Here is a 27,724-nt window from a genome sequence, read left to right as displayed (position 1 = left end):
CTATTGGATGATTACCTTTCCTCCCCCAATTCTTAAAGCAGAATGGATGGCAGTTTCAGATTGAATATATATTTTCCATCTGCTGAATAGTTGTTTTTGTTCATGCTGTTTGAGGTTAACTGTGCACGTACTAATCAAACCCACTACTTCCTTTCTCGTAAAACCAAAACAAAGCTTCATATTACTTTCAGGTACAGCATCTGGGATCAAAGCTATATATATACACACTGACTCTGTGTGGGTTCAAACATTTCGAAGATTCAGTATCCTGAAAGGTGTCGCCTTTTTTCCAGTCCTGAGAGTTCCAGTTTGTCTTAAAGTCTGAAGGCATCAGCCACCTTCAGCCCCTTCAGCATCCGTCCCAGCGCAGGAATGCTCTCAGTATTGGTCACCATGGGCTTTCTCTGCACAGCCACTGCCATTGCTGAAGGTAGGTAGATGAAGGAGGCAAGGTAGCTGGGGGTGTCTACATTTTCTTGGTTTCACATCTTTGCAGGAGATGGTCTAGGTACAACAGGGAGAGGGAGCTGACATGGAACCCCTCCATAGGACAGCCTGGGAACAAGGTCTTGGGGCACCACAAGGTATCTGGAAAACTAGACGCAGACTTTAGAGCAGTGGCATCTGTAGAGAGGCTGGGCAGCGTTCAGAGTACCTCAAGAATGAAGAAAGATTTTGACAAACCAGGCCCTGTGAGTGAAGTTGTTGGCAGCTGATAATATGGATATAGAGATTGGAATGGATGGAGAAATTCTACTTTTCGTCCCACATTATTGCACTGCAGAACTGAAGAAGATAACCCTGCCCCAAAATAGACTGATATAAAATGAAATTGAACAAACAATACTGAGTCTTCACAGCTTATTAAAGCGAAAGTCAGTGCCTTCCCATTGTGTAGCAGGATAGAGTATAGAAGTTGTAAAAAGAAGCCAGTGGGGTTGTACATGGTACACTAGTTTCCCTTTAAGATTTGTAATGATTTTTTGCAGTATATTTATCAGGCTTTGCTGTGTGTTGCTATACTGTGGCTTGGGGTATATACTGTTGCTGTACTGTGGCTTGGGAATAGCTGGTTAAAAATCAGGAGGAAAAAGATCAGAAACAAAAATATACAAACAGGTTTTCCATTCAGTTTTATTGTTACCCTAATGGTTCTGTTCCATGTTCCACACAGGATGTCAACCTGTTTGTTTCTAAATGTGAATATGCTTATTTCTACCAGGCAGAAATTGTGGTTTAAATGCCTAATTTTAAATTTCAAATTTCAGCTTTACCATCTGAAGTCTATTTTTTTTCTTTCTTATGTATATTAAAAAGTTTGTGTTGAGGGAAACTGAAGCATGCAGGTCATTGCTCCAGTAAGTGGGCTAAATTACTTACTATTTAAGCAACAAGTAATTGCTGAGATTTATAATATCATTCATAGTAATCAAAGCACTTCTCGAGCTTTTTAAAGTATATTAATGCAGTGCCTATGTGAATTGTGGTCCTGGAGCCCTTTTTTTGGAAGGGTTTACCAGCATTTCTAGGAATTACCCATGGATAATAGGAGGTGGTAGGACTCCCTGTTGTGCAGGTTTCAGGTAAATGACTGCAGATCATTTCTTGACAGTTCACTTACAGTCATGCTCTTTACTTCCTTACAGTAATGGAAGTGACTCAGCCAGCAATGGTGCTGGCCAACAGGCAAGGAGTCGCCAGCTTGGTGTGTAAATACAAGCACATTGGGAATGCAAAGGAAATTCGAGTGACTCTGCTTAAACAGACAGGTGACCGGTTCACTGAAATTTGTGCTTCAACCTACACAATGGAGTTTAAAATGTTCAGTGTGGAAGAGGTTATTCAGTGCCATGTTAGCCCTAGCCGCAACAATGTGACCCTCACCCTCACTGGCCTGCAAGCTAATGATACTGGTCTTTACGTCTGCAAGATGGAGCGGATGTACCCTCCACCCTATTTTATGAACAAGGGAAATGGGACTCATCTCTATGTCATTGGTAAGCCAAGCAGCTTTACAGTACTGTGATATTCCCAGGTTAAGGGAGTTGCTGTTCTGTCTCAAAGGTCTTCAAAGTTCTGTTTGTAAGAAGTAAGGCTTAACATTGATTCAAGCTCTGAGAATCATGATTAGCTCTAATTCCTTTCAGGTCTCCCTGCACACACCTACAGCAGGCAATGTATGGATGTTTGACAGCATAAGAAATACCATATAGTGTACATGTATGTCTAGGCAGTTAGATATGTAAGTGCAGAAACAGCAGAGAGTAAAATTTATGTTCTTCTACAGATAAAGCCGATTTTCACTGGAGGTTGAGTGGGCAGGGACTCAGAGCTCAGTTTTGGTAGTAACCTGGGATAGCACATGCTAGAGAAAAGCAGTGTGGAGGCTGACATTGACTCTAGGGGCTTCCTTATGAGGCTCATGTGTGACATGACTTGTGTGATATCATGTTTTAGATCCAGAACCTTGTCCAGACACTGCCATATATCTCTGGGTATTAGGAGCTACTGCCTCAGGATTTTTTCTTTACAGTATCATCATCTCAGCCATTCTCGTGCGCAAAGCGGTAAGTCCCATCAACTCAGCCCCACCCTGCTAATAACGCCCCTTTGTGTGATGAGGACAAGAAGAAAGAAATGAGAACAGGGAAGAACACTGGGAACAAACACACTGGGATGCTCCTTTTTACTGGTGCAATGCTGTTACTATAACGCAAAACAAGAGAACTTGCTAGAGCTGCCATTTAGATTTGTTTACGGCTCATGTGTGTTGCCAGAGTACCAGAAAGCAGTCAGTTTACATCAGCTGGACTGACCCTTGGCTTAGATGTGGATGCTTAGAACAGGTTGGAGTCCTGGATGATTCTGGGATCAAAGGCAACAGTCTTCACATGTACTCTGATTTCACAACTGATTCATAGAAAATCCCAGGATTTGAGTTTTTCTTTTCTCACCATTCACCTCAGTGCAAAGCAAATTTAAAGAGGCCTCCCCTTTTGATGGGGGGGAATTGTAACTTACAGCATTTTTAACTTCGCAGCTAGAAATGTCTGCACAAAGACATGCGAAATGTAAGCCTGGGCTGCCTCTTTCCACGGGGGTCTGGAGTACTCAGTCCGTTAGAAATAAACCTGATGCCAAAGCTTAAAACCAAACAGTATCCCTGCCCCATATTTTTCAATCCACCCTTGTCCCTAGAAGCTAAATGAAACTGTCTGGTGTGAACACTCCTAGTTTTGAACCACCACTGAACTCTGAGCAGGAGAACCTTCAAAGGGCTAAATGAATGGCAGGACTCTGTTTTTCGCTAAATGGCTCCTGTAGCTCCTGATTCTCCCTCAAATGATCTCAACGGATCTTCTACAAAGAGGGGTGACAGGGAAAGGTGTCTAGAATACCTTCAACTCAGTAAAAAAGGCAGAACATCCATCAGTTTTCACTAAAAAGTGCTGGTCAATGATTATGCTGTGATCAGTTGTTTATTTTATTGTCTTCCCGTATTTTATAGATAAAGAGAAGACGATGTCTCACTACTGGGGTCTATGTGAAAATGCCTTCTGAAAAGCTAGAGAAAAAAGTGATTCCATTCCACATCACTGTTAACTGAAACAAGGAGAGAAACCGTTTCCTAACTGGGATGGAGAGTCTGCTAATTCACTTAAGTTAAAGAAATAAAATTAATTGTCTTATTATGAAGGTGTACGGGAAGAAGAGAGAATATTCTTTGTAACTTCTATGGTTTGGAGGAGAATAAATAGTTTATGCATTAATATTTCAAGGTTAACCCTGTCACATAAAAATGGCTACATTAGGCCATTGATTCTTTGAGTTGTATTGTACCAATATGTAGTCTCTCTATATATACATATAGATGTATAGCATTAAGAGCTATTGCTGTTGCAGCTGAGCATCTTACTGTCAAATTTCACCATGTCTACTGATCAACTGAAATCCAAACACTATTACGACAGAGGCTTGTGTGTCATTGCAAGGCTAATACTATAGGTCTGGGAGGCAGAGGCAGAAGAGCACACTAACGTACAAAGGAATGTTGACTTGTTTCCCTGCATTGCTATTTATTGGTCCCATTTCTGGCATTAGTGCTCTGCGCTTCCACAGAGGCATCACCATAGGCTGGCACTGATGACACTGCTGCTCTAAAAGCCTGATCTCAGCTCCTTGCACTAGCATTGTGTCCCAGCAGTGCTGCGCTGGAGTTAACATTGATGGTATCTGAGCCAGTGCTGACAGCTCGGTTGGAGAGAAAGGCTGCCCAGCAGGAGCCCTCTTAGGCTTTTGCTGGGAGGATGTTCCAGCTCTGCTGGGGCCTTGCGTTTTACAAATGCTAAATTAGCATCTATCCAAAAGGCAGAAGTATGTTGCTGTGTTTAACTGAGTCTATTTTCCATGAAAATACAGACAGTGTATAATCTTGTTTATTAGTTATGTACCATTCAATAAAAACCTTGAAGCTTTGCCGAAATTCAAGTTCATTTCTTATTCACCATTCTCAGAAGAAACAGGAAGTGGCTACATGTTAGAAAGCAGCGATGACAAGATGAACCTTTCCCCTCTGACCCTGTATTTTGCCCTTCTGAGGGAGCCTGTGTGCTCATGCCAACAGTTACTTTCTCAGCTCTCCTTCTCAGGGGGCCACCAGTAAAATCTGTTGTCGTGTCCCAAAGTTGGAGCGACTCAGGTTCGTGGATTTCCTTTGTCAGAATTAAGGTGAAATGACACCAGGGGAGTTCAAACAAAAATCAACATTTATTCAACCTAGCTAACTTTGTCCAAGTACACATGAACTTATTAATATGAACCTTGCAACATGTCATTAAGCCGCTGTTTGAGAAGAGGAGGGAAGTATAGAAAAATGAAATGGAAAAAGGAACATGAAACTGTGTCAGAAGGAGAGCCCTCCCATTGAGTCACGAGGTTCAGAGCAGACCCCCTTGCTTTCTGGACTCCTTCTCAAAGAGGAGCTCAGGGGTGGCTATATCCACTCCTAGTCTCAGACTTGGTCAACGGTTTATGTTTAAAAGAATGAGGTGTAGGGACTGTGGAAAAGAGAGAAGGAAAAGAGGGAGAGAGAGAGAGAGAGAGAGAAAGAAAGAAAGAAAGAAAGAAAGAAAGAAAGAGAGAAGAAAAGGGTTTCACCAGTCCTGGGTCCAGCATTGGTCCAGCCAGTGTAGAGATCCAGTTCCGGAGGGTGCGCACTGAGAACTCGTTCTCCCTTCTTTTATAGTGTGTTAATCGATGGTCTTGACATGTGCAGTCCCATTCCCGGGGTTCTCTGGAATCGGTCAGAGAGCTTTGTGGGGGGTTCATTGCAGAGTTGCCTCTCTTTTTCTGCTGGCATGACCGCTTAAGATAGAAGCACAGTCCCATCCTCTGTGGGGCCTCCTCCTCCAGGCGCATTTGCTGTGCTCCTTCTCCTGGTCACTTAGGATAAGGAATTGCAGCTTTGGAGAAGCGCGGTCCCACCCTCCGGGGGGCCCTCTCCTCCGGCCACATTGTTCTGTTCACAAAACTCCAGCATTTTTACAGAGGCCGTTTTCTCCACCAAAGTTCTTTAACGAATGTTTGAGACATTGACTATAATTTGTCAGACCGTCACATCTGTCAAGTCTTCTATTTGTCTAGTTAGAGCTGCTGTGATGTGGTTCAGAGATGTTACCAATCACCTTTTCACTTCCAGCAAAGTTACTTACTTGCAGAAGGTAGCTGTAACGACTTTGACAGCATCTCCTGTACATGTTTATACAAAAAGCTAGTCCTAGTTTCAAATCCTGTTTTCTTTGCACCTCTTTGACACTCTCACTCACTAAATGCTAGCCGACACACAAAGCTGCTGGAGCTTAAAACAATTTTGGCATTCTCAGCTACTAGCTACTACTTTGACTCTTTGCTATCAAAATTCCACCCTGCAACCCCAAAACTTGGCAGCATGTGTCTTTGTTTCACAGCTGTGAATCCATCTTCTTGGCTCCATAACTGTCAACCCAAACCCCACAGCCCTCTATACCATGTTCCTACAGCAGCAGCAGCTCCCAGAATACTGAATCTCATTGCTCTGTTTGTTCACTTTTTCCCTCTTGCCCCTTCATTTGGCACCACCTCCAACTGTACAAGTAAACATTCACATTCTCAATTTGCCAGTGTTTGCAGGTGCCAACTGCTCTCTCAGTGTTGACCTACAATTGTACTGCATTAAGTAAAAGTAGCATCTGATGACATATCCTTTTTCTGAAGGTGTTTTAGTATTCTGACATCAGTCTGGGATTTTTCCCCTAATTTTCCGCTAACCTGGTATTTTGGGGATAAAAAATGGTCAAAGATCACATATCTGATGTGACTGTAAAATGACTAAATTTCTGCCTATTCAAGTGCAGCCCGCTCAGAGAAATGTGTTCCATGATTGGTAAAAATAGATTTGACCCACACATCCACTTGTACAAGCTGTAAGTCTTCCAATAAATATACCCTGGCAAAGCAAGAATAATTATCCAGGACAATTTTTTTCCACCATAGCAAGTAGTAGCTCAGATGTCCCCTGAATCATGTGTCTGACTCCTAATCAGGAATCAACTGTTTCTTCTTTTTCTTTTCCTTGGCATTTCCTGTACACTGGGACCAAGAACTTAGTTTTCTTAAGCAATGTAAAAGCAGCTCAAGTAAATTATTTTCTAAGTTTATCCCTCCTGGGTGAAGAGGTGCTTTGGACCTGTATCAATGACCTCATGACCTCTGGCCACAGCTGGCTGTGAATCTGTGTCATGGTAGAACCTGTGTACATTCCAATTCACCTTCACTTCTGGCAGCTGACCATGGTTAGGCTTTCTGCATCCACCTGGACTAATCCCTCTTAGTACACCAGCATTTTCTTGAGACATTCAGCCTGTAATGACCAGTGAAGAATTCTCCCCTAAATAAGCTACAGGTTGCTAAATTATCTGAATAGTGAAGGTTATGGGAGAGCAGAGCAGAAACGATCATCTCACATATGGCAATAGCAATATTTTGTGTTTGCTCCTGCACTTAAATAATTCCTGGTATGATGTTTATTAATTATCCTATTGGAAATTACTTTGCCCAAATTCTCTGGCTGTTCTGAACCTCTCTTTATCCTCAGTAGCTGCTTTTCCCAACCTTCTCTTATTTCTGCAGTGCTTAATTTTCTCTGGCTTTCCTTACCACTGTAGCAGCCTTCCCTGAGCTAAATGTTATATAAGTATCCATTATCATTTTTATTCTAAGCCAGGATGCCCTTTTGAATTTTCTGGCAGGGTAATAGGTGCACTCAAATCAGCAGATGTAGCAGTGAAGACCAAAGTGGGATTTCAGTTCAGATTTTATTGACAATGATACTCTCATAATTTATATCTGGCACTACAGAGATGAGTGGAGCCTAAGTGCCTGTACAGGTGATATTTATACCTATCTCCATATGGTCCATATAGAAGCTAGCTCTGAAGAGTACAGAGCCCAGACCTCAGGGAATTTCCATTCCCCTGATGCCCTGTGCTGCCCTCCAGGACCTTGAGCTCTTTGCTTTTCCCTGATACTTGGAGAGTATCTTGCCACAATCAACGCTCAAAAAAATTTGACATACGCAAGCCAGATTAATAGTTTTCTGTCAGATCACAGCAGTACCAATATGAAAGATGCAAACTCTAGGTCAGTGTACATCCCAGAAAATGCAATAAAGAGGAAGCCCTAACTCTTTCTGGGAATAATGTGAAAAGCAAAGGTGAAAGGATTTGGTCTCAGAACTCTGCTCATTAGAACAAGGAGCTTAAAAACATAACTGAGTGTCTTACCTGGACAGCCAAATAATGAGACCACACTGCTTGTTGAGGTTCAGGAGGAGTCTCTTTTGATGTCCCCTTCACCCACCTCGGAGATATGTCAGCCTGTTTGTGAAACAGAGATAGTGAGTTTCTGGCTGCATCTGAGTGGGCATTCACAGGTATACTTGTCTGCATCAAAGACAATGGTATATGCATATACCACCCCCCATCCCCCAATATTCTACTTTCATTTTCATCCACTTTTTTATCTGAACTATTTTTCTTCTTGCCATTTTCAACTATCAGAGTCCTAGCTGATACAGAAAAACATGTGAGAAAAGTCTCCCACCTGGCTACTCTATGAGTAGGCTAATGAGTAAATCTATCATTTTAGCATTAGAGATTTTCCTGCGAAGCATTCAGATTCCCCACTCTTTGGAGAAATATGTGAATCCGAACTCACTACTCAGTCAGGCCTTGAGGTCTGTAGGGAAAATCCATTCATCCTGTTTTCCACAGATCTTTACCAAACTAAAAAAAAAAATCAAGGACCCATAGGCTATGCAAGAGCAGACTTTTGTTGACCTATTCCTATCCTCCCTAACCTCCTGACCTTTGCTGAGGATTCCCCTGGGCCTAATTTCTTGTTTTTCAATAACCAACATTTGCATTGGCCAGGTAACTCCTAACTGGTTTGATACAATTCCTGTCTGAGTACTGACTTCAAGCTTTGCAGCTCCAAAGAGTGAGTATATGTGTGAGGGGCTGAGGTGAGATTTGGAAGCAAAGTACTTTGGAAGGTAAGATAAGACTGCCTTCTTCCTTTCACTATACAAAAGCTATTGCTGGGGAGAGAGCCCTGAAAAATAAACCAGAAAATGCATCAGTTTTCCCTGCAATGGGAACAGTCAAAACCATGACTAAAGAGCTCTGCCTCTAGGAGAGGCATAAATAGAAATCAGATGATGTAGCCAAGAGTTAATCATGAAATCCAAACCAAAGAAGGCTGGTGTATAGCAGATGGTTTTATGCATTACTAAAACCAACTTATTCTTGTCATTTGTAAACTGCATGCCTGTTTGAACACATAAATGGTACTTTGAGCTAGCTTCTATCACAGCTAGGCTGTGGGGCCTCTACAGTCCCTGGGAGGGTAATGTAAATTTTGAATGCAGGCTTATGGCTGGGAGGGATGTGTGGAGAAGAGGTGAAATTCAGAAAATTTTTGAGCTGCAGAGAATGAGGAAAGAATTACCAATAAACAGCACCATACTCTGCTGATCCTGTGGATTCCTGAGCATTACTTGGGCATAATTATTCCTATACTTCTACACACAGACATTCAGCACTTACATGACTTTGTTACCATTTTGTGTGAATGTTTTTTGTGACTGATAAAAGACCAGTCTTATTTAAGGGTACCTTTATATCATATATCAAAGAGGAATGGTGAGGAACTGGTATGTTTGAGCAAATAACAATTACTGATAAAAGATCTTAGTAACTATGGGAAGTGGGGTTGTAAAAATTGCCCCTGAAGTCAGTTTAAAATTTTTTGTTGTTTACTAGAGGGACAGAACAAAGAAGAGTTCAGGTAAGGGACAAAACTTCATTGGGAATCATTAACAGTTCCAGCTGACATGACAGGGCAAATTCTTCCATGAAGTAGGAGATTACTAACTACTCAAAATTTCACTATTCTTTCCTTTTTTAACTTTTAAAATGGAGATTTCTTTCCATTTCCATAGTCAGCTGTCTTAACAACAGTCATGTTTTTATATCTTAATGAACATTTTTTAGTGGTTATGAAGTTACAGTTGAACAAAAAGTTCTCAGTTTCTTCACTGACCATTTTTCTTCTTCATTCTCTTCTGGCTGCTGTTCTGACAAAGTAGTACTTCAAAATGTTCAGTTTGATCTGCTTCATTTGCTGCTCTGATGTGGGATGTTTCTACACAACAACACTTCTGTTCCAATATCCACATGATACAAATGAGGTCCCAAACTTTTCAAGTTACTTTTGTTCACAGGAGCAGCAACAGGCAAGCTTCCTGCAGCAGAAGAGGTAAAACAGAGGCATTTTTCAATATAAGTATATTACAAATCAAAAATAAAAATATGCAGTGAAAATTAGGATTAAAGCATCTGGATGAATTCTGTTACAGCACAATATTTACAGGCATGCAATTTTCTTGCAAACATGCTATGTAGTACTTCTTTATTCACCAGTAGAATTGATAATAAGAAAGCAAATCTTATTAGCTATAATAAGTAATTAGTTCAGTTCAGTAATTAATGAAATATTGACTATTCAAAATGAAAAATAATGTATTGATGGCTCTTTGTTTTCATTACAAACTCTTTACACATAGGGCAGCCATTAGAGTCATCTTTTGTACCATTGACACTGTGCAGTAACTGTGCAGCTGCAGGTGCCCAGCGTTGTCCTGCCAGAGTCCAGGAAAATCATGTCACAATCCTGAGAAACCATACATCAGGCAACCTGACAGCTATGACCTTGACTAAAAAAATCCATTCTGAGAGATGTTTCAGAGTGTGAGGGAATTGGTATGTACTAACTTCCACAGTACTTAGTTCTGGGCACTTGCATCATCATAAACTATAACAAATATCTCAACCTCCTTCCTCCCTGTGAAAATTCTCATTGAAAGCTGGTCTCTGTTGGCCTTCAGCCTCACTGCAGAGACCTCTCTTCATGTGCTGGTGTGTGGGGAAAGCTGAGGTGTTTGAAGTTTTGTAGAAACTCTGATAAGACTTCTTTTCTTCTTGTATGTTTTGGAGTCAGCCTTCTTACCTGCTAGACACAGTCTCTAGTTCCTGTTGTTGTCATCTTTTTATTTCATTTTAACCCAAATAAATACAACAAATACGTGATTAAAAATAGGCCTTCTCTTCTCCTGTGCTATGGAAACACAAAACCTGCTCTAATTGATTTGCATCATACAGATTAAAAATTTAGATGCAATGAGCTTGTCAAAAATTGTAGAAGAACTTGGGGGCGAAACAAGAACCAAAAATAATCCGCATTTGAAACCGTCACAAAACGTGGTATGTTAGCAGTACTTAATCAAGATCAGAAAGCAAAACAGTTCATTTCTCTGTAAGTTATCAAATCCTTCTGGTAAGTGACACTCTGGAAACATTTGATAGCTTCATAACTGGCTGACTTAATGTTTTACACGCAGGAAAGATGGCTAGAACAGCAGTAATCAGCAGAATAAGTTGGTTTCATAGTTGAGCTTTGGTGAGGTGTTACATCGTGTGGGTAGCATTTATAAGAGCTCTCTCACTTTTAATTCTGTAGCAAAGATGACTGTCTGCTTCACAAATTAATAATATTTTCCTTTCTCTTATAATGCCAAACTAATTCATTATATCATATTTTATTTTATGACTATTTGTCTAGTATTCTTTTTATAGTACTCTCTCATTAAGATGGAACATCTTTTAAGCTCTTTTCTCTCTTCGTCTCTCTGCAATAATATCATGTCATTATAATAATTTTACCAATAAGTTCCAAACTCATGTTACTCCCCCTCCCATATGTAAGCCACAGGCGCATATCTGGTGTAAAAATTCTTCACATTAACGTCATCATTTATACTGTAATTTGCAGATTAACTTCCATTATTGTTTCTTATGGTTTTACTTTGTATTTTATGATTAAGAAAGACCAGGCTTCCATATGCTTTTATTAAATACAGTGATTGCTCTACTACCACTGACCACAAGGAAGTTGTGGTTCTTTCATGGGAGTGGACAAAGTCACTTCACTCTCAGGTTTCAGATGTCCCAGTTGGAAATACACCTTAAGCATTTGCGTTATGGTTCCTGGAAGTAGAGCAGCCACGATGCTAAGTGTGGACACACTTTTCTTTTCTCCTCTTTTGTTTTTCAATGCTGGATGCTCCATAGGACCAGATTGCTAATATCTCATCCAACAAATATGTGAAACAGTTAGGAGGGGACACAGGCTACATCTTATTTGGTAGGTGGATGACATGCAGAGGAGGGTAACAACCTACAAGGCATCTGAATTGAAAGTCAGGCTGCAAAAGGAAGAGTCTGGAGGAACTGAGAGGAAGTCAGCCTGTCTGCACATAGCACGAATGTCATCTTTAAATGTGGTGCTTTTTAAAATTATTCTCCCCCAAAAAGTCAGTTTAGATGTGGCAACATGGATGCTTTTGGTATTACTTTCTAACATGCAGAACAGGACACACTCAGAACCTAGGTCTGCTCTAGATGGGTGAAGTATTTGAACTGAATATCCTCTTCCACTGATAAACTGCTCACATTAAACATTTTGTCTATATCTATTTTGGCAAATTTTTGTGTATAGAAATATTCTGAAAAAAAGGAAATATGTTGGTATTTCAAAATGAAATACTTTGACTTCTTTGAAATAGTGTTTCACTTTAAAATTTTCTTTAACTATATTGAATTTATAATGAAAAGCCTGTTTGCCAAACATAAAATTATTTTTTTCTCAACTTCCTTGTTTGTTAAAATTTCAGATTCTTTTCAGATTGGACAGTGAATTTAAAACTAGTTATTCTCATACATCTAGTCTTTGCAAAAAACCAGAAATTATGTATGTGAGTGTCAAATCTGTAAAGAAAAAAGATAATGAAACTTCAATATCACAAAATCCAGATGAGGCCAAATGTAGCAGAAACTATTGTGTTGATCTTCCTTTCTCACCTTACAATAAAACCAGAAGCATTTTGTGTTAGTTATGACATTCAAGTGGGTAATGAAGGTACAATTATTTTTCAATAACTAGTCAACCTTTTTTTTCTGATTATAATTCTTTTTATGCTATAGGTAGTTATCATTATGTGATTCCAAGTTCAATTCATTATTATGACAAATAGAACTTTAGATACTGCCAGTTAGACCCAGCTGGATTTTTCCAACTTCCTTTTAACTTAATCCTTTCTTTACTCTATGAATTTAATTGTCCTGGAGGCCAGTATATGGATTAAAAGCATTGACACTTGTAGCTTACTACTCCGACTCACACTAAAAGCTCATTCATGTGGCTTTAAGCTCATGAATAAATCACAAAATCTTACTCATCATATAATAGTAACAATAGGGTAAACTTTAGTGAAATGTTTAGGTGTTGCAGAAGGCTGTCCCTGCAACAGAACTGGAAGAGCAGAAGCTGGAAATAGCTTGTTGTATGTGAAGCAGGTAGTGTGGGAAAGCAGAATTAGGATTTGAATCTATTAAACATATGCAATGAAATATAGTAATATAGAAATATACATATGGAATATGCATAGCTCTATATTGAGCATGCCTGAAAGCCTCCCATGCTACCTAAACCCACACTTTATTATAATAAAAACTCTTGAACAAAACTGTCACTTATTCAGAAATACATTGTCTTCCCTCTGTTCTGAAATAAAACCTACAAATTATCTTAAAAATGAAGTGTTGCCAGTTTCTGTCTAGTTGCTAGAAAATATTTCCATGTTTTGCTGAAATGCTGTTTTCAGTTCTTTCAACATGAAACTGATGCTCTGATGATATGTGATCACTAGAGATACCATGGCATTTTCGTAATGTGCTTAAAGAGAATACCCCAGCAAAATCTCAAATCAAGATATTTTACAAATCATGCAGAGTTCTCTTTAGTTCTTGCCCTAATTTGTTCACTTGGGTATGCATGAGTACATGGCTGCCACTTTCCAGTGGTGGGTGAGTTGGTCCTATTAGTCACCTTCACATAATTAGAATTGGCCAGAAAGTTCATACAGAGAATGCTCATTTGTTTAAAAAACTCTGTGCGTGTGTGCACATGTGCATGCACGTGTGCAGCAATGAAACCATTTTTGACAAAACTTTCCTTGGGTCAAAGTTAGACTTTCTGTTCAGTGCCAGAGACAGGAACGAGAAGAGCCACTTGCCTGAAGGCTGTGGTACTCAGCTGGGAAGTGAGACACACAGATTGCTGCTGCCTGATCCCACATCAAAGGCAGGAACATGCCTAGACCACTGACTATCCTAGGAGAGTGCTCACGATCTCTGCACTTTCAGTGGAAAACTTTCAAGGCTGGCAGGCCTTCCTTATTTTTACTGAAAATCTGTTAAAGCTTGCAATTTTGCACTGAGGCAGACTGGGAAATTCTTATCTTGAATCTTTGCAAGTCAATAGCAAACATCGTAATGATTTATTTGTTTGTTGTATTAAAGCTCTTTGAGATTGCTAAAGAGGGTATGCTATTAACAACGCTGTTCTGTTACAGCACAGATCAGCAGCAGATTTAGTGATGAGTACTGTGAATCTATGTCATGCAACAGAACTAGGAAACATTGTTTTCAACAATTTTGAGACACTTAAATATCCTTTACTCAGTAGATTTTTATGACAGAAGAAACTGACTGTATAATGTTCAAAACCAATAAGCATCATTCTTTCCCATGCAAGAAAGATCTCTGGTCTGAAAAACTCACATGTAACTCGTATCACCCATTTAGGTGCTGCTACCTACCAAGAATTAGTCTTTTTAATCCATTTCCAGCTGGAGTTTTATCTATGCTCGTAATACTGTATTTAATTTTTCTTTTCCCTTTCCAAGTCACACACATACTGCAGTCATGCATGTTATTTGTTCTATTTGTAGGTATTTAAGCGTGAGATATCATAGCTCATCTTTCTGAAACTGGCAAACTATGTAGCAGACTGCGTCCTTGGCTCTGAGCCCTGCTGCAGCTAACTCACTCTGGGATAGAGATTTCCAACAGCAAGACAGGCTGTACATATGTATTCGTCATCACCAGAGCAGTCTGCACTAGGCACATATTATACAGAGACCTTTTAATAAAAAAAAAGTTGTCTCCTACACTTTTTAAATTCAGGCTTCTTAAATAGCTTATTAGTTTGCCCCTGTAGGCTCCTTCCTTTTCCCTGTATTTGTTTTTAAATCTGTACGTTTATGCCTTTGTGAGTATTCTTGGCCTTACAGGCTGCTGTATGGTCACATTTCTAAGTGAATCCACAGATAGCTGCTGTTGCAAAATGAATCTCTAGCATTTTTCTTCATGATGAGTTTCTCTTTCTTCCTTCCAGAGGCACAAAATAAGACAGTCACTGTTAATTCACTGGCTGTGGGAATACCAAAAGACACTCAGTTCTGTGGTAGGACAACACAGTAGCAGTAACTCTTTATTTTATATGTGGTAATATTATTATTTGCAATAATCAAGAAGAGTACAATATAAATGAATACTAATAAAATAGTACCTGCATTACAGTGTCTGCAGGCATGATTCAAGACCAGACATAGCAGACAGAAAAAAAGGGTAGAAATGATGCTAAAAGACACTGCAGCAGCTATACAGATTTCCGCCTCTGAATTCCTAGGTGGTCACGCAGAAAGCCCTTCCCCTTTGGTGCTTCTGTTGGAAAGGGTGAGTTGGGATTAGATTTAAAACTTATACAGACACATCACAGAGAATGTGAGAATGCCACAATTCAGACTGCCTGGAACAAAGGCATGGAGAAACATGGGATGGTTGAGGTGGAAAGGCACTTCTGCAGATTGTCTAGTCCAACCCCATTGCTCAAAGCAGGGTCAGCTGCTGTGCCAGTGTTTGACTACCCTCAATAAAAAAGTTTTCTTATTTTTAAATGGAATTTCTTATATTGCTTCTCCTGTCACTGGGCATCACTAAGAAAACTCTGGCTCTGTCCTCTTTACAAGCCCCATCAGGTATTTATACACACTAATAAGATGCCTCCTGAGCATTCCCTTCTGGAGGCTAAACAGTCCCAGCCTCTGTGAATTCAGGAATAGCCCTGTCTTGACTTGGATGTGTAATTAACCTGTTAGGGGACAACACATTACTCACTTAATTCAGTCTGCAGGCTGCTCACAGAGTTCTGTGACAATTTTTTTCAAGGTTGCTTGCTTCCTTTGTCACTACTGAGCATATCCGACTGCACCCACCACCAACTGTGTTGCAGGAGACTGTTACATGGGTTAACTGCCTGGCCTGCAATAGAAATAGCAGGTCAGTCAAAGAACCTGCAATTGTTGACCTACACAATCACCCCAAAGTAGCACCTTTTTCCTATAAAGCAATAAGCCCACCCGAATAGCATTACAATCCTATGAGCTTCAAACAATATGCAGGATATTGCACTTCAGCTTTGATGTTATTTATCAAACCAAATTGCAATTTGCTATCATAGTCAGCAACAATGAGAACCTAAGAACATAACTAAGCCTGTAGCAGGTCAGACAGATGATGCACTCCACCCACTGTCCACTTTCCAACAGTGACCAAGAGCAGATGTCAGGGAAGAGTATAAAATCAAGGAAAGTATGCTATGAAACCTTCCAAAAATACTGTCCCAGCCCTCTTTCACCAGCAGCTCAGGAACTTCAAAGGGTGGTGTCTTTGTATTTAACAACCCTAAGGGATTCCTCTTCCCTGGATTTATCCTGTCACTTTTTGAAACCCTGTGGACTTTGAGTCCAGGTAAACAAGGATGATCGGCTGTTCTGTATTACAGAAGAAATGGAAGAACCTGAAAAAACTCAAATAGCCTTGAAAACAGCAGAAAAACCTAGACAGACAAAAGGTGATATTTGAGGTAGTTTTCAAAGCTTGGAAACAATGAAATGTTTCTTTTCGTAGTGGAAAAATAGTTATGTTTCCATATCAGCTAGAATCATTTGTAGCTCTATTATATAAAGCTAATAAAAAAAATCACCACTTGCTCCTCTGTAAACCACTAACAGTAATCACCTAGTTATGAAAACGTAACTAGAAGGAAAGATGCAAATGGCCAAATTAATTTTTTCCCCTTCAACTATTTTTTTTTTCTTCAAGCAAAAAAGGCACCAAAACAGTCCATCACGAAAGCATTACAGAGCCCTCACTGATGTCACTAGAAAACGTAGTGTAACCACAGCAACCCAGTGAGAAGTGAAGTGGCGTGACTGGCTTACTTTTTTTTTGTTACAGCTTTTTTCTTACCTAGCACAGAAGGAAAGAAACCAACAGCCTGAAGAGTTAAACACCTAAATCAATATAACATGAATCAATGACTTGGTAACTAAAGAATCCTATATTGCTGATTGCATGTGCAGCAAGACCCCTAGTGTAAGAAGTAATACATTTGTACACTCCCCATCATACTGTGAACACCAACAAAACAAACAGTGCTTAAAAATTCCTGGGCCACAACAAGCACTCCCTAACATCAGGCACAGAGATAAGTCTTCAAAACTGTCCTGGTTTCAGCTGGGATAGAGTTAATTGTCTTCCTAGTAGCTGCTACAGTGCTATGTCTTGAGTGCAGTATGAGAACATTGATAACACACTGATGTTTTCAGTTGTTGCTCAGTAGTGTTTAGTCTAAAGTCAAGGATTTTTCAGCTTCTCATGCCCAGCCAGCCAGAAAGCTGGAGGGACACAAGAAGTTGGCACAGGACACAGCCAGGGCAGCTGACCCAAAGTGGCCAATGGGGTATTCCATACCATGGGACGTCACATCTAGTATATAAACTGGGGGGAGTGGGGGTGAGGGGATCGCCCCTCGGGGACTAACTGGGTGTCGATCAGTGGGTCATGAGCAATTGCACTGTGCATCATTTGTACATTCCAATCCTTTTATTATTACTGTTGTCATTTTATTAGTGTTATCATTATCATTATTAGTTTCTTCTTTTCTGTTCTATTAAACCGTTCTTATCTCAACCCACAAGTTTTACTTCTTTTACTGATTTTCTCCCCCATCCCACTGGGTGGCGGGGGAGTGAGTGAGTGGCTGTGTGGTGCTTAGTTGCTGGCTGGGGTTAAACCATGACAAAAACGATCTGGGATAACCAATAGAAATATAATCACATCCAACAGCACCTTTGAGGAGGTATACAGTAGCACCTGAAGGGCCACTTTTGTCAAAGGGAGGATAGTTCAGCTAACAAAAACAAGCAGGAGCTGTGATGCTGATCTTTGTGGTATGTACTGAACACAACTTCATTCCTAACAGCTTCCCAATGGCCATACTTTGCCTCTGCTGCTGATACAGTACAGCAGACAGACAAGGGATAAAGAATTCTAGCAACCAAACAGGGCAAGCAGCAAGAAGAGTTGACTTTGAGTTAAAGAGAGAGAACACATATGTGTGTTACTTTTCAGTGGTCACCTGAAACAACGGAATGAGCAGCTGATCTATAAGCAGATCTACAGAGAGAAAACTGAGATTTATCGCACCACATTTTCCAGGGCTATCTGATGAGACATAGCTCCATTCCTGGCCTGGCAGCAAACCAAGGCAGCTCCCAGCCAGAAGGGGATTCCTGAGGAATTCTGAAGTCAGGCTTGGGAACAGTGCTATGATTAGCCCCAGACACTAATGTAACATTAATGTTTAGAAGCAGCATCAACACAGTGAGAACAGAGAAACACCAACTTTCGCCTTTTCTGATAGTCATCTAACAATTCATGAGAATGTAAATGTAAGGCCTGGCTGTACCAGATGAGAACAAAAACAATTGTAGGTCAAGTATCTTGCCTCCCAGATAAGTATCCAACAGTGGGTGCTTAGTGAGGAATGTAACAATGGGAAAAGCATATGGTAATGCTATCCTGAAAGACTCTCACAACCTACAAAAATTTGCAGGTTGAGGACTTTTCTTGGGTTCATGTCTTTGTAACTCAGCTGACTAAGATAAGGACATGGAAAATCCAGGATTCTGTAGCATCTATACAAACAATATGGACATTTCTATTTCCCCAGCTTCACCACACTGCAGCAGGCTCCAGCAGGTTGCTTGTCTTCTCCTCTGGATATGAGTGTGCTTTGCTGTGGCTCAGTCAGAATTGCATGAGGCTACAGACCCAAAACTGAAGAAGCACTTTGGCTAGGACAACAAAAGCCCCCTGAGCAAACGTTCGCTTTTAGTGACCAGCAACCACAGAGCTAAGATCAAAGAGACCAAGCGTGGAAAGCCTGTTCTTTAAAGTTTGCCAGCAGTCAGTCATGGGCCAGCAGGGAGCTGCACATTCCTCCTATATGATGTGTATACACCTGCCTGGGCCAACTTAATAGTAGCTGGGAACAGCTTAGACTGAGCAGAGCTCACTGAGGTTTTATTCTGAGAACAAGGGTATATTAGCTACTGCAGAGCTTGCTGAAATGTAACCAGATAATTCCTGCATTCAGGCTTGCTCTGTGATCCAGTTAAGAGCTAGTTTGAATATGTTCACCCTGAACTGTATAGAGTGTGCACTAGAGACACAGAAGGACAGGTAATCAAGATCGGAGCTAGGCAGCTGCAGAGGTAGTTGCTTTTGCTGCGAGTGCTGTGTCTTGGTGCTATTAACTTTTGTATCTTGCATGCACTGCAGTTTCTTCTGGTTGCGCTCTCAGGGTGAAGTCCCCGATAATCAAGCTGATTTGACATAGTTACGTATGGCTGTGGAGGGCCCTTGAAATGAGGAAGAATGTCTATCTTGAAGGTCCAGGTTCAGCAATTAAGAAGTTGTGCAACTTATTCTTACAAAGTAGCTATGCCTGTTTCCCAGGAGAATGGAGGTGCATGGAGGCTGGGAACTTCAGTGAGGAAATCTGGAGTCTTTACATGACAAAGGCCAATTCACCAGAATATCCTATGGTGATCTGTAATGTGATCACTGTGGTTAAAGTGATGTTTTAGAGTAGTCATTTCAATCACCTATGTTCTCTAGAGAATATAGATATATCCGATTTCTACTTTTTGCTTGTTGTCATTCTAATTTTTACTGCAAATTCTTTTTCGTGTGGTAACAGCATCTAAGCTGGCTTCGAGAGGGGTGCCTATGCCCCTCCCTTACAGTGAGCTCCTGAAAAACACCAAAGGCTTTTAAGCTTTGCTTCACTGGATTAGAAGTAGTCTGGGACAAATAGCAAACACATCAGAAGGGTTTATAGACAATTCCCATCCTGTCTCCTACATTCTTTCAGGCAGGTATTTGCTCCCAGGCTTAATGTTGGTTTACTCAGTGACCATCTGAGTGGCAGCAAACCCTGCTGAGTTCTGTCTGGCCTCTGGGGAGTTCCTTCAGCCACCCTGGAGGTATGGCTGTCCTCCTTCACTCTTCACTATAGTGTCTCCAAGTCTGCATGAGCCACACACTTGCAGTTCCTTGCTGTGATTCCCTGGTCTTTCACTTCCAATGGTCCCTTTAGCTGTCCCTCTGCCGCAGCATATTCAGCTGCTCGCACAGGGATGAAGTAACTCTTGCACTTTGCAAGGGTTTCCAGCCAAGCCACCCTTCCTGAAGGATGACAGTCCAACAGCCAACCAGAGGCACCATCCACCTCAACGGCTTATGCAGGGGCTGAGTCTTCCCTCTGCACAGGCAGGGCAGACCCCTGCCCAGCACTGCCCTGGGCACCATAGTATAAATGCTCTGCGTGTGCTACAGACTCTGGGTCTGCTAAGCAGATTGGAGAAGAAGATGATGCCTTTGATCACTGGAGCCTCTGCATGGCTGCAGGGAACTGTTTCTGGCCAGGATACAGAACTCATGGTTGCTGTGACAGAACTAATTTTGCTCTGAATTTCTTTTGTACCCTGGACTTTGTATCAATGCCAGGATAAGGTATTAGCATGATTCTCATTCTCTCGAGGATGTGATGAGACGTATGCCCTTATGTGAGAATTTTGTCCTCTTTTCCAATTTAACACATGCAGACCAGTACCACATACTTCCTTTAACATGTTTTGCATGCTAGATGTTTCCAGACTCTGTATGACCACACAAGCCATGCTGATCATCAGTGTTTTATCTTATCAACTAACTGCTCTGATTTCAACAGGTTCATCAATATAACTAGTCTCAGTAAATTGTTACTGATCATGTAGTAAGGGGGCAGGGACCTTCCAACCTGAAGCCTCTCTGCTCTGGATGTGGGCAATCACAATTTTACTAACAAGCCAACCTGGTCTTTGGCTGGAACAGGCAATCCTCACTCAGTCGCCTGAGGAGGGGCTGCTAACAATCAGAATAAAACACAGTGACAGGAAGAAAGAAGTGACTTCTATTCAAACTCCTTTGCCTCTTGGTCTTTCCTGGCCTGCTGGAAGGATTGTTTTTACAGCTCGTTCTTTCTCATCAAATTAGCAAGCACAGAACAATGTTCAAATGCCTACACAGAAGACCGTTCTCAGCTATAGCACTTTCAAAACCTCCTGAGCCCTAAGAAACCCGCTCTGTCCCTCCAAGTGCAGGCATCAGAGATGGAAACATTGCACTGGTCTCTGCTGTGCAGGTTTCAGAATTTCTTCCTGATGGAAAAAAAATCCCCTTTTAAACATAAAGCCACGTGTATGCGGGGAGACTTACATGGGATTCTAGGAAACCACAGAGAGCAGTCAGACCTTCGTGAGGGTCGGCAGCCAGGAACCGACGCCGGGTGCCTCAGTGTGACCCTGGAAGGGCTGCACTGCAAGCCACGTGCTGCACTAGGTCAGGGCGAAGGAGACCACAGTCTGGCACCTAAAAATAGTTCCCCCAAAACACAGGTGCGCAGCCAGGCCGGGGCGGAGCCTGGCCGGGGCCGGGGCCGGGGCCGGGCGGCGGAGCGCGGGCCGGCAGCGCCCCCGTGCGGCCTTCCCGCGGCGGCGCGGGCGGCGGCCCGGCCTCGCCCCGCTCCCGCCGCTCGGGGAGACCCGCCCGCGGTTTCCTGCCTCAAAAGCAGGCAGCGGCCGTGGCTGCGGGCGGCTTCGCAAGCCGCCGGAGCAGCCGCGTCGCGGCCCGTGGGGATCCGGCCGCGGCTGAGCGGACCCCGCTGCGGGGCTGCGTGCGCCTGGGCACTGCCCCGGCCCCAGCAGGAGGGCGGTATCGGTGCTTCTTCCTTGGCTGGGCCCTGGCCAACACCCTCCTGAGATGGGGGGGTTCCCTTCATCCCGGGGGGCTCCGCTAGCAGAGGTGCACACAGAGCAGGTGTGGTGGGTCACCAGTGGGACGCAGAGGACTTTCAGCCACGGGCCTGGCGCTGAAGGCAGTGGGTTCGTTGCCCAGGAACCACTCCTCCACGTGCCCCGTGGCCCACTGCCGCTCCTCCGGTTTCACAGCACCCAGGTCAGCTCAGCCTGAAAGGCAGCTCTTGGAAGCATCTCCTGCCAAAGGGTTAAGAAACCTTTCCCCAGGCCCTTGCCCCAGGGGCCCCAGAGGTGACACAGCGTGCTCTGCCCTGCTTTGGTCGTCTTTGTTCTGGCACCAGTAAGAGGAGTGCGGCTGGACTAAGACCTGAGCATGATGGAGCCAGTGATCTCTGCTCTGCAGGTGGGAGTACTGCCTTCTGTAGCTTTGGCCTACATGTACAAAGCAGTTTGTTCCCAAGTCAGGAACCTGTGAGATTCTGAATGACAGACACAAAATAGAGGAGATGTGGCTACATGTTTGAGAAAGCTGTGATTTTATTGTTTGTACTCCTCCAAATCCAATGCCTAAGCCTAGCTCCAGTTGACCACTAATAGCAACAGCAAAGCCTGGCCTGTTGTGAAACACTTGAAGTGAAAACACTTGAAAGACAGGCTTTTCAAAAGCAGTTCAAGTCAGCTGGGAACAGACAGTGGCACGTGTGTCCTCAGCCATTTCTGTGTTTCTGGAAGTCCAAGCCAGGGTTGTGCTGCTTCACCTGTCCCTGCAATTTCCAGCATGACATTTGTTTTATCTGCAAAAATGCATCACAACTTTGGGGGATGTTTCTGTTGGAGAAAGTTCCCCTTTGTTATACTGTCAATGCAGTGATAGCAAAAGTTTACCTTTAAAAAGTAATCACAACAATGCCGAGATAAAGATCACACCACAAACCCCAAGTACCACCACAGTATGTGGCTCTTTCAGTCCTAACTCCTCCAAGGCAGCTGACCAGATAACCACATAACAGGAGTCCCCACCCTACTACAAGCTTTGGAACAGTTAGGGTGTGAAAATTTTACAGAATGTGTTTAATTCATCACTGTCACACTCAAAAGACAATTAAATTCAAATCCAAAAGCAGAATAACTTTCATGGTCACCCAGCTCATCAGCATGTATCTGTCATGCACTGATCTACAAGTGGCAAGAAAATAACAGTCTGGGTCCCCAGGTTTGCACTTCATTTCAGTTTTGCATATTTACTATTCATTCTGGAGACCTCCGTTCCAAACGTAGCTATAAGTGGTGCTGGTGACAAAAAGTCCCACTCAGCAGCGTGTTGGCCACAGGGGAACTGTAATGGCTTCAGAAGCTATCCTCCTCCTTCCGGAGCACTGCCCATGAACCCAGGGCGCTTACAACCCTGGTATTCTCCTAAATACCTCCTGCACACTCAGGCATATGCCACTGACAGATACCTACTGCTTACAGTCCTCTTCCCAGTACACCTTGAAGGACAGGAACATGGTTTTTGTCTTTGTTGTTGTTATTCAAGATAGTAAACCTTCCACAGCCATCCTGTAGGTCTGCAATCCACACCACCAGCATATGCACATGACCTTCATTGGTCCATTCCTGTCTATACTGTGTCCTGGAGAAGTGGTTAGGTACCTCTTTAGATAACTGTATTGCAGCAGGCACAGCGGCTGGATATGCAGAGGCATAGCAGCTCCTGAGACCAGATGGAGACAGTCTTTTGCCTAGATGGATCTCAGTGCCTTGAGCCAGCCAGTCCAAAATATTAGTCACAAGATTTGAAGTGGCATTTAGAATCATCGAATCATAGAATCGTTTGGGTTGGAAGGGACCTTTAAAGGTCACCTAGTCCAACCCCCCTGCAATGAGCAGGGACATCCTCAACTAGATCAGGTTGCTCAGAGCTCCGTCCAGCCTGACCTTGGATGTTTCCAGGGATGGGGCATCTACCACCTCTCTGGGCAATCTGTTTAGACTGACTGAATTTGCCACTTAGCACCTGTTGACTGAGTTTATAGGTCAATGCCCTTGCATGTGTTAGATCTGGGCTTAACTCCTTAACATACATGGTTTTTTTCTTCTTTTAGGAAAGTTGATGACAATGAAATATTCTCAAGCATCATCCAAAAAAAAAAAAAAAAGTGATTCATGGGGTACCTGAGCTTGTACTGAGAAGCAAAGCTGCACACACTCACACTCCAAAGGGAACTGTTTCATTAGATCTGCTCTGCAGGTAGGTGTTTGCCCTGCTGCTGAGCTGAGACCTGGTAGCCTCCTCTGGCACGTTGATGGAGAGAATATTACAGCATGCCCCACAGGCCTATGGGAGAGATCAGACCAATACATCAGCAAAGGAAGCATCAGAACAAATGAGGGAGCACATGAGCTGCATTTCAGGCTGAAATCTCTGCATCCTGAATGACTGCAGCTTGTTTACACACATAATGAGGAGTGATGCAGATGGGAAGTGGGATTTAAAGCCGTCACAGAACCTTAAAAATAGCACAGTGAAAGTTATTGTTTCCCTTCTCAATTAGGAGGACAGGAAACGCATGAGTGTGGAGGCTTTCTGCTCCAGCCCTGAGGGAATGACCCAGAGTCATGAGAATATAGGCCAGATATTGAAGCAAAGAATGAGAAGCAGCAGGAGACAACAGAATATAACATGTGTGGACAGACTGTAGCAGCCTCTGCAGAAAGAATCACAAAACATTTTATTGAGAGAATATTTTATATTGCTGTGGGCAACTGCTCATCATCCACAAGCAGACCTGGAAAACTGATGGTGAGACAGAAGAAGCTACTTCAATGTAAATACCACCTTTGTTTCATGGCAAACAATGCAGTAGCATTTTGCTAACATGGACGTTGTTTAAGGTGATAACAGTAAATATAATAAGAGTTATGTGATTAAACAGAGCAAAGAAAAATAAACATTGTGCATCACAGAGAAAATCTTTGCTGTGAATCAGTCTTCTTAGGGAAGGAGCAGAACTGTTGTTTTCCAAGTTGCTTGGAGTTTGATAGGAGAAGCATTGAAGATCACATGGTAGAGAACACCAGTGTACAGACCAAGGGATGAGCAAGCCCATTTCTCTTTGGAACTGGATGTATCACTGGATGCATTTTTAAAGGCATAAAAATGCCCAGAAGGATTTTCCAGGTTGTAATAATCAGTGATGGCAAGTTGGAAGCAAGATGATAGGAGAAAAAGGAGTCTATCGTTGTAGGGTAGTGTTGGGGGTAGGACAAGAAGAAAGAATGGGGCTCATGGGAAGGAGAAGCTACATTCCAGAAAGGAGTTACTGCACTTACTGAAGGGCAGCCTCTGCTTGAGAAGAAGGGTAGACAGGGACTGGGGGACAGTCAGGTTAGAGGAGGAAGGAAGTCAGCTCTGAGAGGTATATGTGGATGAGAGAGTGAAAATCAAGATAAAGAGAAGAGAAATGAGTGAGGATGGAAAAAAGAAACACGTGTTTGTGAGCAAAAATAGTTGCAGTTATAGGAAGTGTGTTGTGGAAACAGACTGCTTGTCCCAGGTGGTTAACTGTAACCAACCGTAGGATTTGCAAGAAACATTTCCAAATTGCAGTCACGTTGTCTTTGTGAAGTAGGTAAGCACTGACAGAGGAGGGAGGCAAAGACAGAGGGATTGAAAGGCAATGGAGGAGTCTCTGTTGGTGTGGGGCTAGAAGGTAAGCATCCCTTATGCTTGGCCCCAAGCTAGACTTTGTGTGTCTTTGCTTGTGAACATACACTCTGAGTGCCTCGGGCTCTGCTGGCTCATCATCAAATACACTTGACCACCAGAAGAAATCACTGTCTAGATCAGACTTCAGAGTGCTGGCAAATGTACCCCAGAGTGTACCCTGGGCTGGACCCTTTTGAAACAAAGTGAGCAGTGTGTTCTAGCAATCCCGAGTGCCAGGAAGCAGAAAAGGAGAAGGGGTAATTCCAGACTTGAGGCTATGATGACAGGAGAAAGAGAGGACAAATACAAACTGTTTACTGGACAGTGGGACTTGCTCCAATTGTTGTAGCAAGACCTATGCCAACCAAGCTACGCTGGTAGCTATTCTTACTCCAGGAGGGAAATAGATGTGTATTATTCATCTTTGCATTGCTATAACTGATAAGGTCACAGAGAGGGGAGGGAAGGAGTAAGTTTCTCCAAAATAACTATATTGGTCAAAAAAACCCCATCTCTTCTCTATCAAAAATACATTCCTGGCAAAATGTTTAAATTTTTAAGAAAGACAACACATTTTTGAACCCTAACAATACTGATTTGTTTTAAAGCTTGTTTTCACAAAAAATAGCTAAAACTTTGCTCAAAGGAGTATGTTCCCCTACACCTTTATTGGCCTTCCCAGCCAGCGATAGGCTTTGTAGGGACTTGGTCCTTGGTGTGTTGTCAGCATGCTCTCCCAAAGGTGGGGGTGGGGGTGCTTTACACCTGATTCTCTTCCTCCCTTAATTTTGTAGCAGCAGCAACTCTTCTTACTATAAGACTTTCTGGCTGCTTGTCTTACATTTATTTGGGGGGCAATAAAGGTCCTATCTCAGGAGAGGGTTGCTCTGTTGTTTCAGCACTTCCCATAAGTTGTTATGGGGGATGGGAAAGATGGTCCTACCTGGAACCTCAGTAGATCCCAATGTGGGTCATAACTTCATAGGCAAAGCTCAGGAGTCAGATGTATATTTTTCCAGCTTTAGCATTGCTTGAACCTCCATACATTACTCTTGAGCTTCAGAATTAAAAGTATACTGCAGAAACCTTCTCTAGTTAGAGTTGTTTAAGCTTGGCTCCAGAGACCTGAACTGAAAATTTAGATCAAATCCTGACTCAGGCTTAGCTCTGATTTTAATTTAACAAAAGGCAAAGATTTGCAGGGCTTTGTAAAGATTTGATGAGAGTAAAACTCTCTGCCAGTGTCCATGTGAACAGGTCTTTAGCAGTAGTAGTGAAAGAAATTAAATCACACTTTGAGGAAGAGTAAAACAACATGTGAAAGTAGGAGTGAATCTGTAACCCAGTCCTGTTATTCACAAATTATTTGGTACCACTGCATGACCATTACAGGGACTCAACGCCAGGAGTGTCTGTCAGGCACCACTATTAGTCCTTTGTGTCTTCTCTTTCTGCAATCAGAAATGCTAACTGCATCTAATATATTAAACGTGATTTAGAAGCTGCTTTCCCAGCATGTTATCTGCACTAAAATTAGTATTATAGGCATAAATAAATAGCCAGTTCTAAATGATTGTAGAATATGTTATCCCAAAGGGTCCTAAAACATTCCCAGAATACAGATGGATATCAGGCCAGAACACAGTGTGCTGCACAAAAGCAGGGAGAGGGAAGGAGATAAACTTTTGACCTAAGACCCTAGGGCACTGGGTCAGATCTCCTCCTCTCACAGAGCCACGTGAAGTCTCTCGTCCATGCAAAGCAAGCCTGACCTCCAGGGTGGAAGTCTCACATCGGAGTGAGCCTTCAGGAAGTCTCAGGGCTGAGGGGATCCTTCTGCAATTTGGACATGTTCTTCCAATGAATTCCAGGACCAGGACTCACAAGAGGATCCTACACCCTACTAACAAACAGTTTCCACAGAGCGCGAGACCATCAGTTACATAAGAGTAGCTGAAACTGGTGGGGAGAAACCAGGTTGCCAGTTGCAAATATGCATGTATTGTAAATTAATTTAAGGAACAAGTTGCTGACCACGGGCCATCTGCAGGAAGTGTACTGTAGATGACTGTAGCTTCTATCGTGATAGATTTAACCAGAAACAGTCTTTGCAGAAGTGAACATCAAACGTAACGTCAGAAAACCTTTCATCTTCCTGTCTGTGACAGCAAGCCATGAGGTAGGAACAAAAAAAAAGCAGCAAACTCCACAGGTGTGGGCGACAGCTAATGCTGACATAGCTATAACGTAGTCAGGGGTTAAATTAAAAAGTCCTTCTGATTACCATATAATTTCCCCCATTGCCCACAAAC

The 27,724-nt window shown here is 42.4% G+C and overlaps 1 protein-coding gene across 1 annotated transcript; it reads left to right on the top strand.

The window, feature by feature from the left end:
• The first annotated feature begins 263 nt into the window (after positions 1-263).
• CTLA4 (cytotoxic T-lymphocyte associated protein 4) lies at positions 264-4,432 on the top strand. Its single transcript, XM_052792672.1, has 4 exons — positions 264-430; positions 1,647-1,997; positions 2,458-2,567; positions 3,509-4,432. The coding sequence occupies exons 1-4, from the start codon at positions 373-375 to the stop codon at positions 3,605-3,607; spliced, it is 618 nt and encodes a 205-aa protein (XP_052648632.1). The 5' UTR covers positions 264-372; the 3' UTR covers positions 3,608-4,432.
• Positions 4,433-27,724: the final 23,292 nt, after the last annotated feature.

The sequence above is a fragment of the Harpia harpyja genome, chromosome 7 (genome assembly GCF_026419915.1).
Source record: "Harpia harpyja isolate bHarHar1 chromosome 7, bHarHar1 primary haplotype, whole genome shotgun sequence".
Lineage (NCBI taxonomy): Eukaryota > Metazoa > Chordata > Aves > Accipitriformes > Accipitridae > Harpia > Harpia harpyja.
This window is presented reverse-complemented; position numbering and strand designations above follow the sequence as displayed.

What these genes read in the sequence shown, in the direction of transcription:
- CTLA4 (XM_052792672.1), top strand. Translation starts at nt 373, where the DNA reads ATGCTCTCAGTATTGGTCACCATGGGCTTTCTCTGCACAGCCACTGCC. An exon ending in GACTCATCTCTATGTCATTG is followed by an intron (nt 1,998 to 2,457) that starts GTAAGCCAAGCA and finishes ATCATGTTTTAG; the next exon opens with ATCCAGAACCTTGTCCAGAC. An exon ending in CCATTCTCGTGCGCAAAGCG is followed by an intron (nt 2,568 to 3,508) that starts GTAAGTCCCATC and finishes CGTATTTTATAG; the next exon opens with ATAAAGAGAAGACGATGTCT.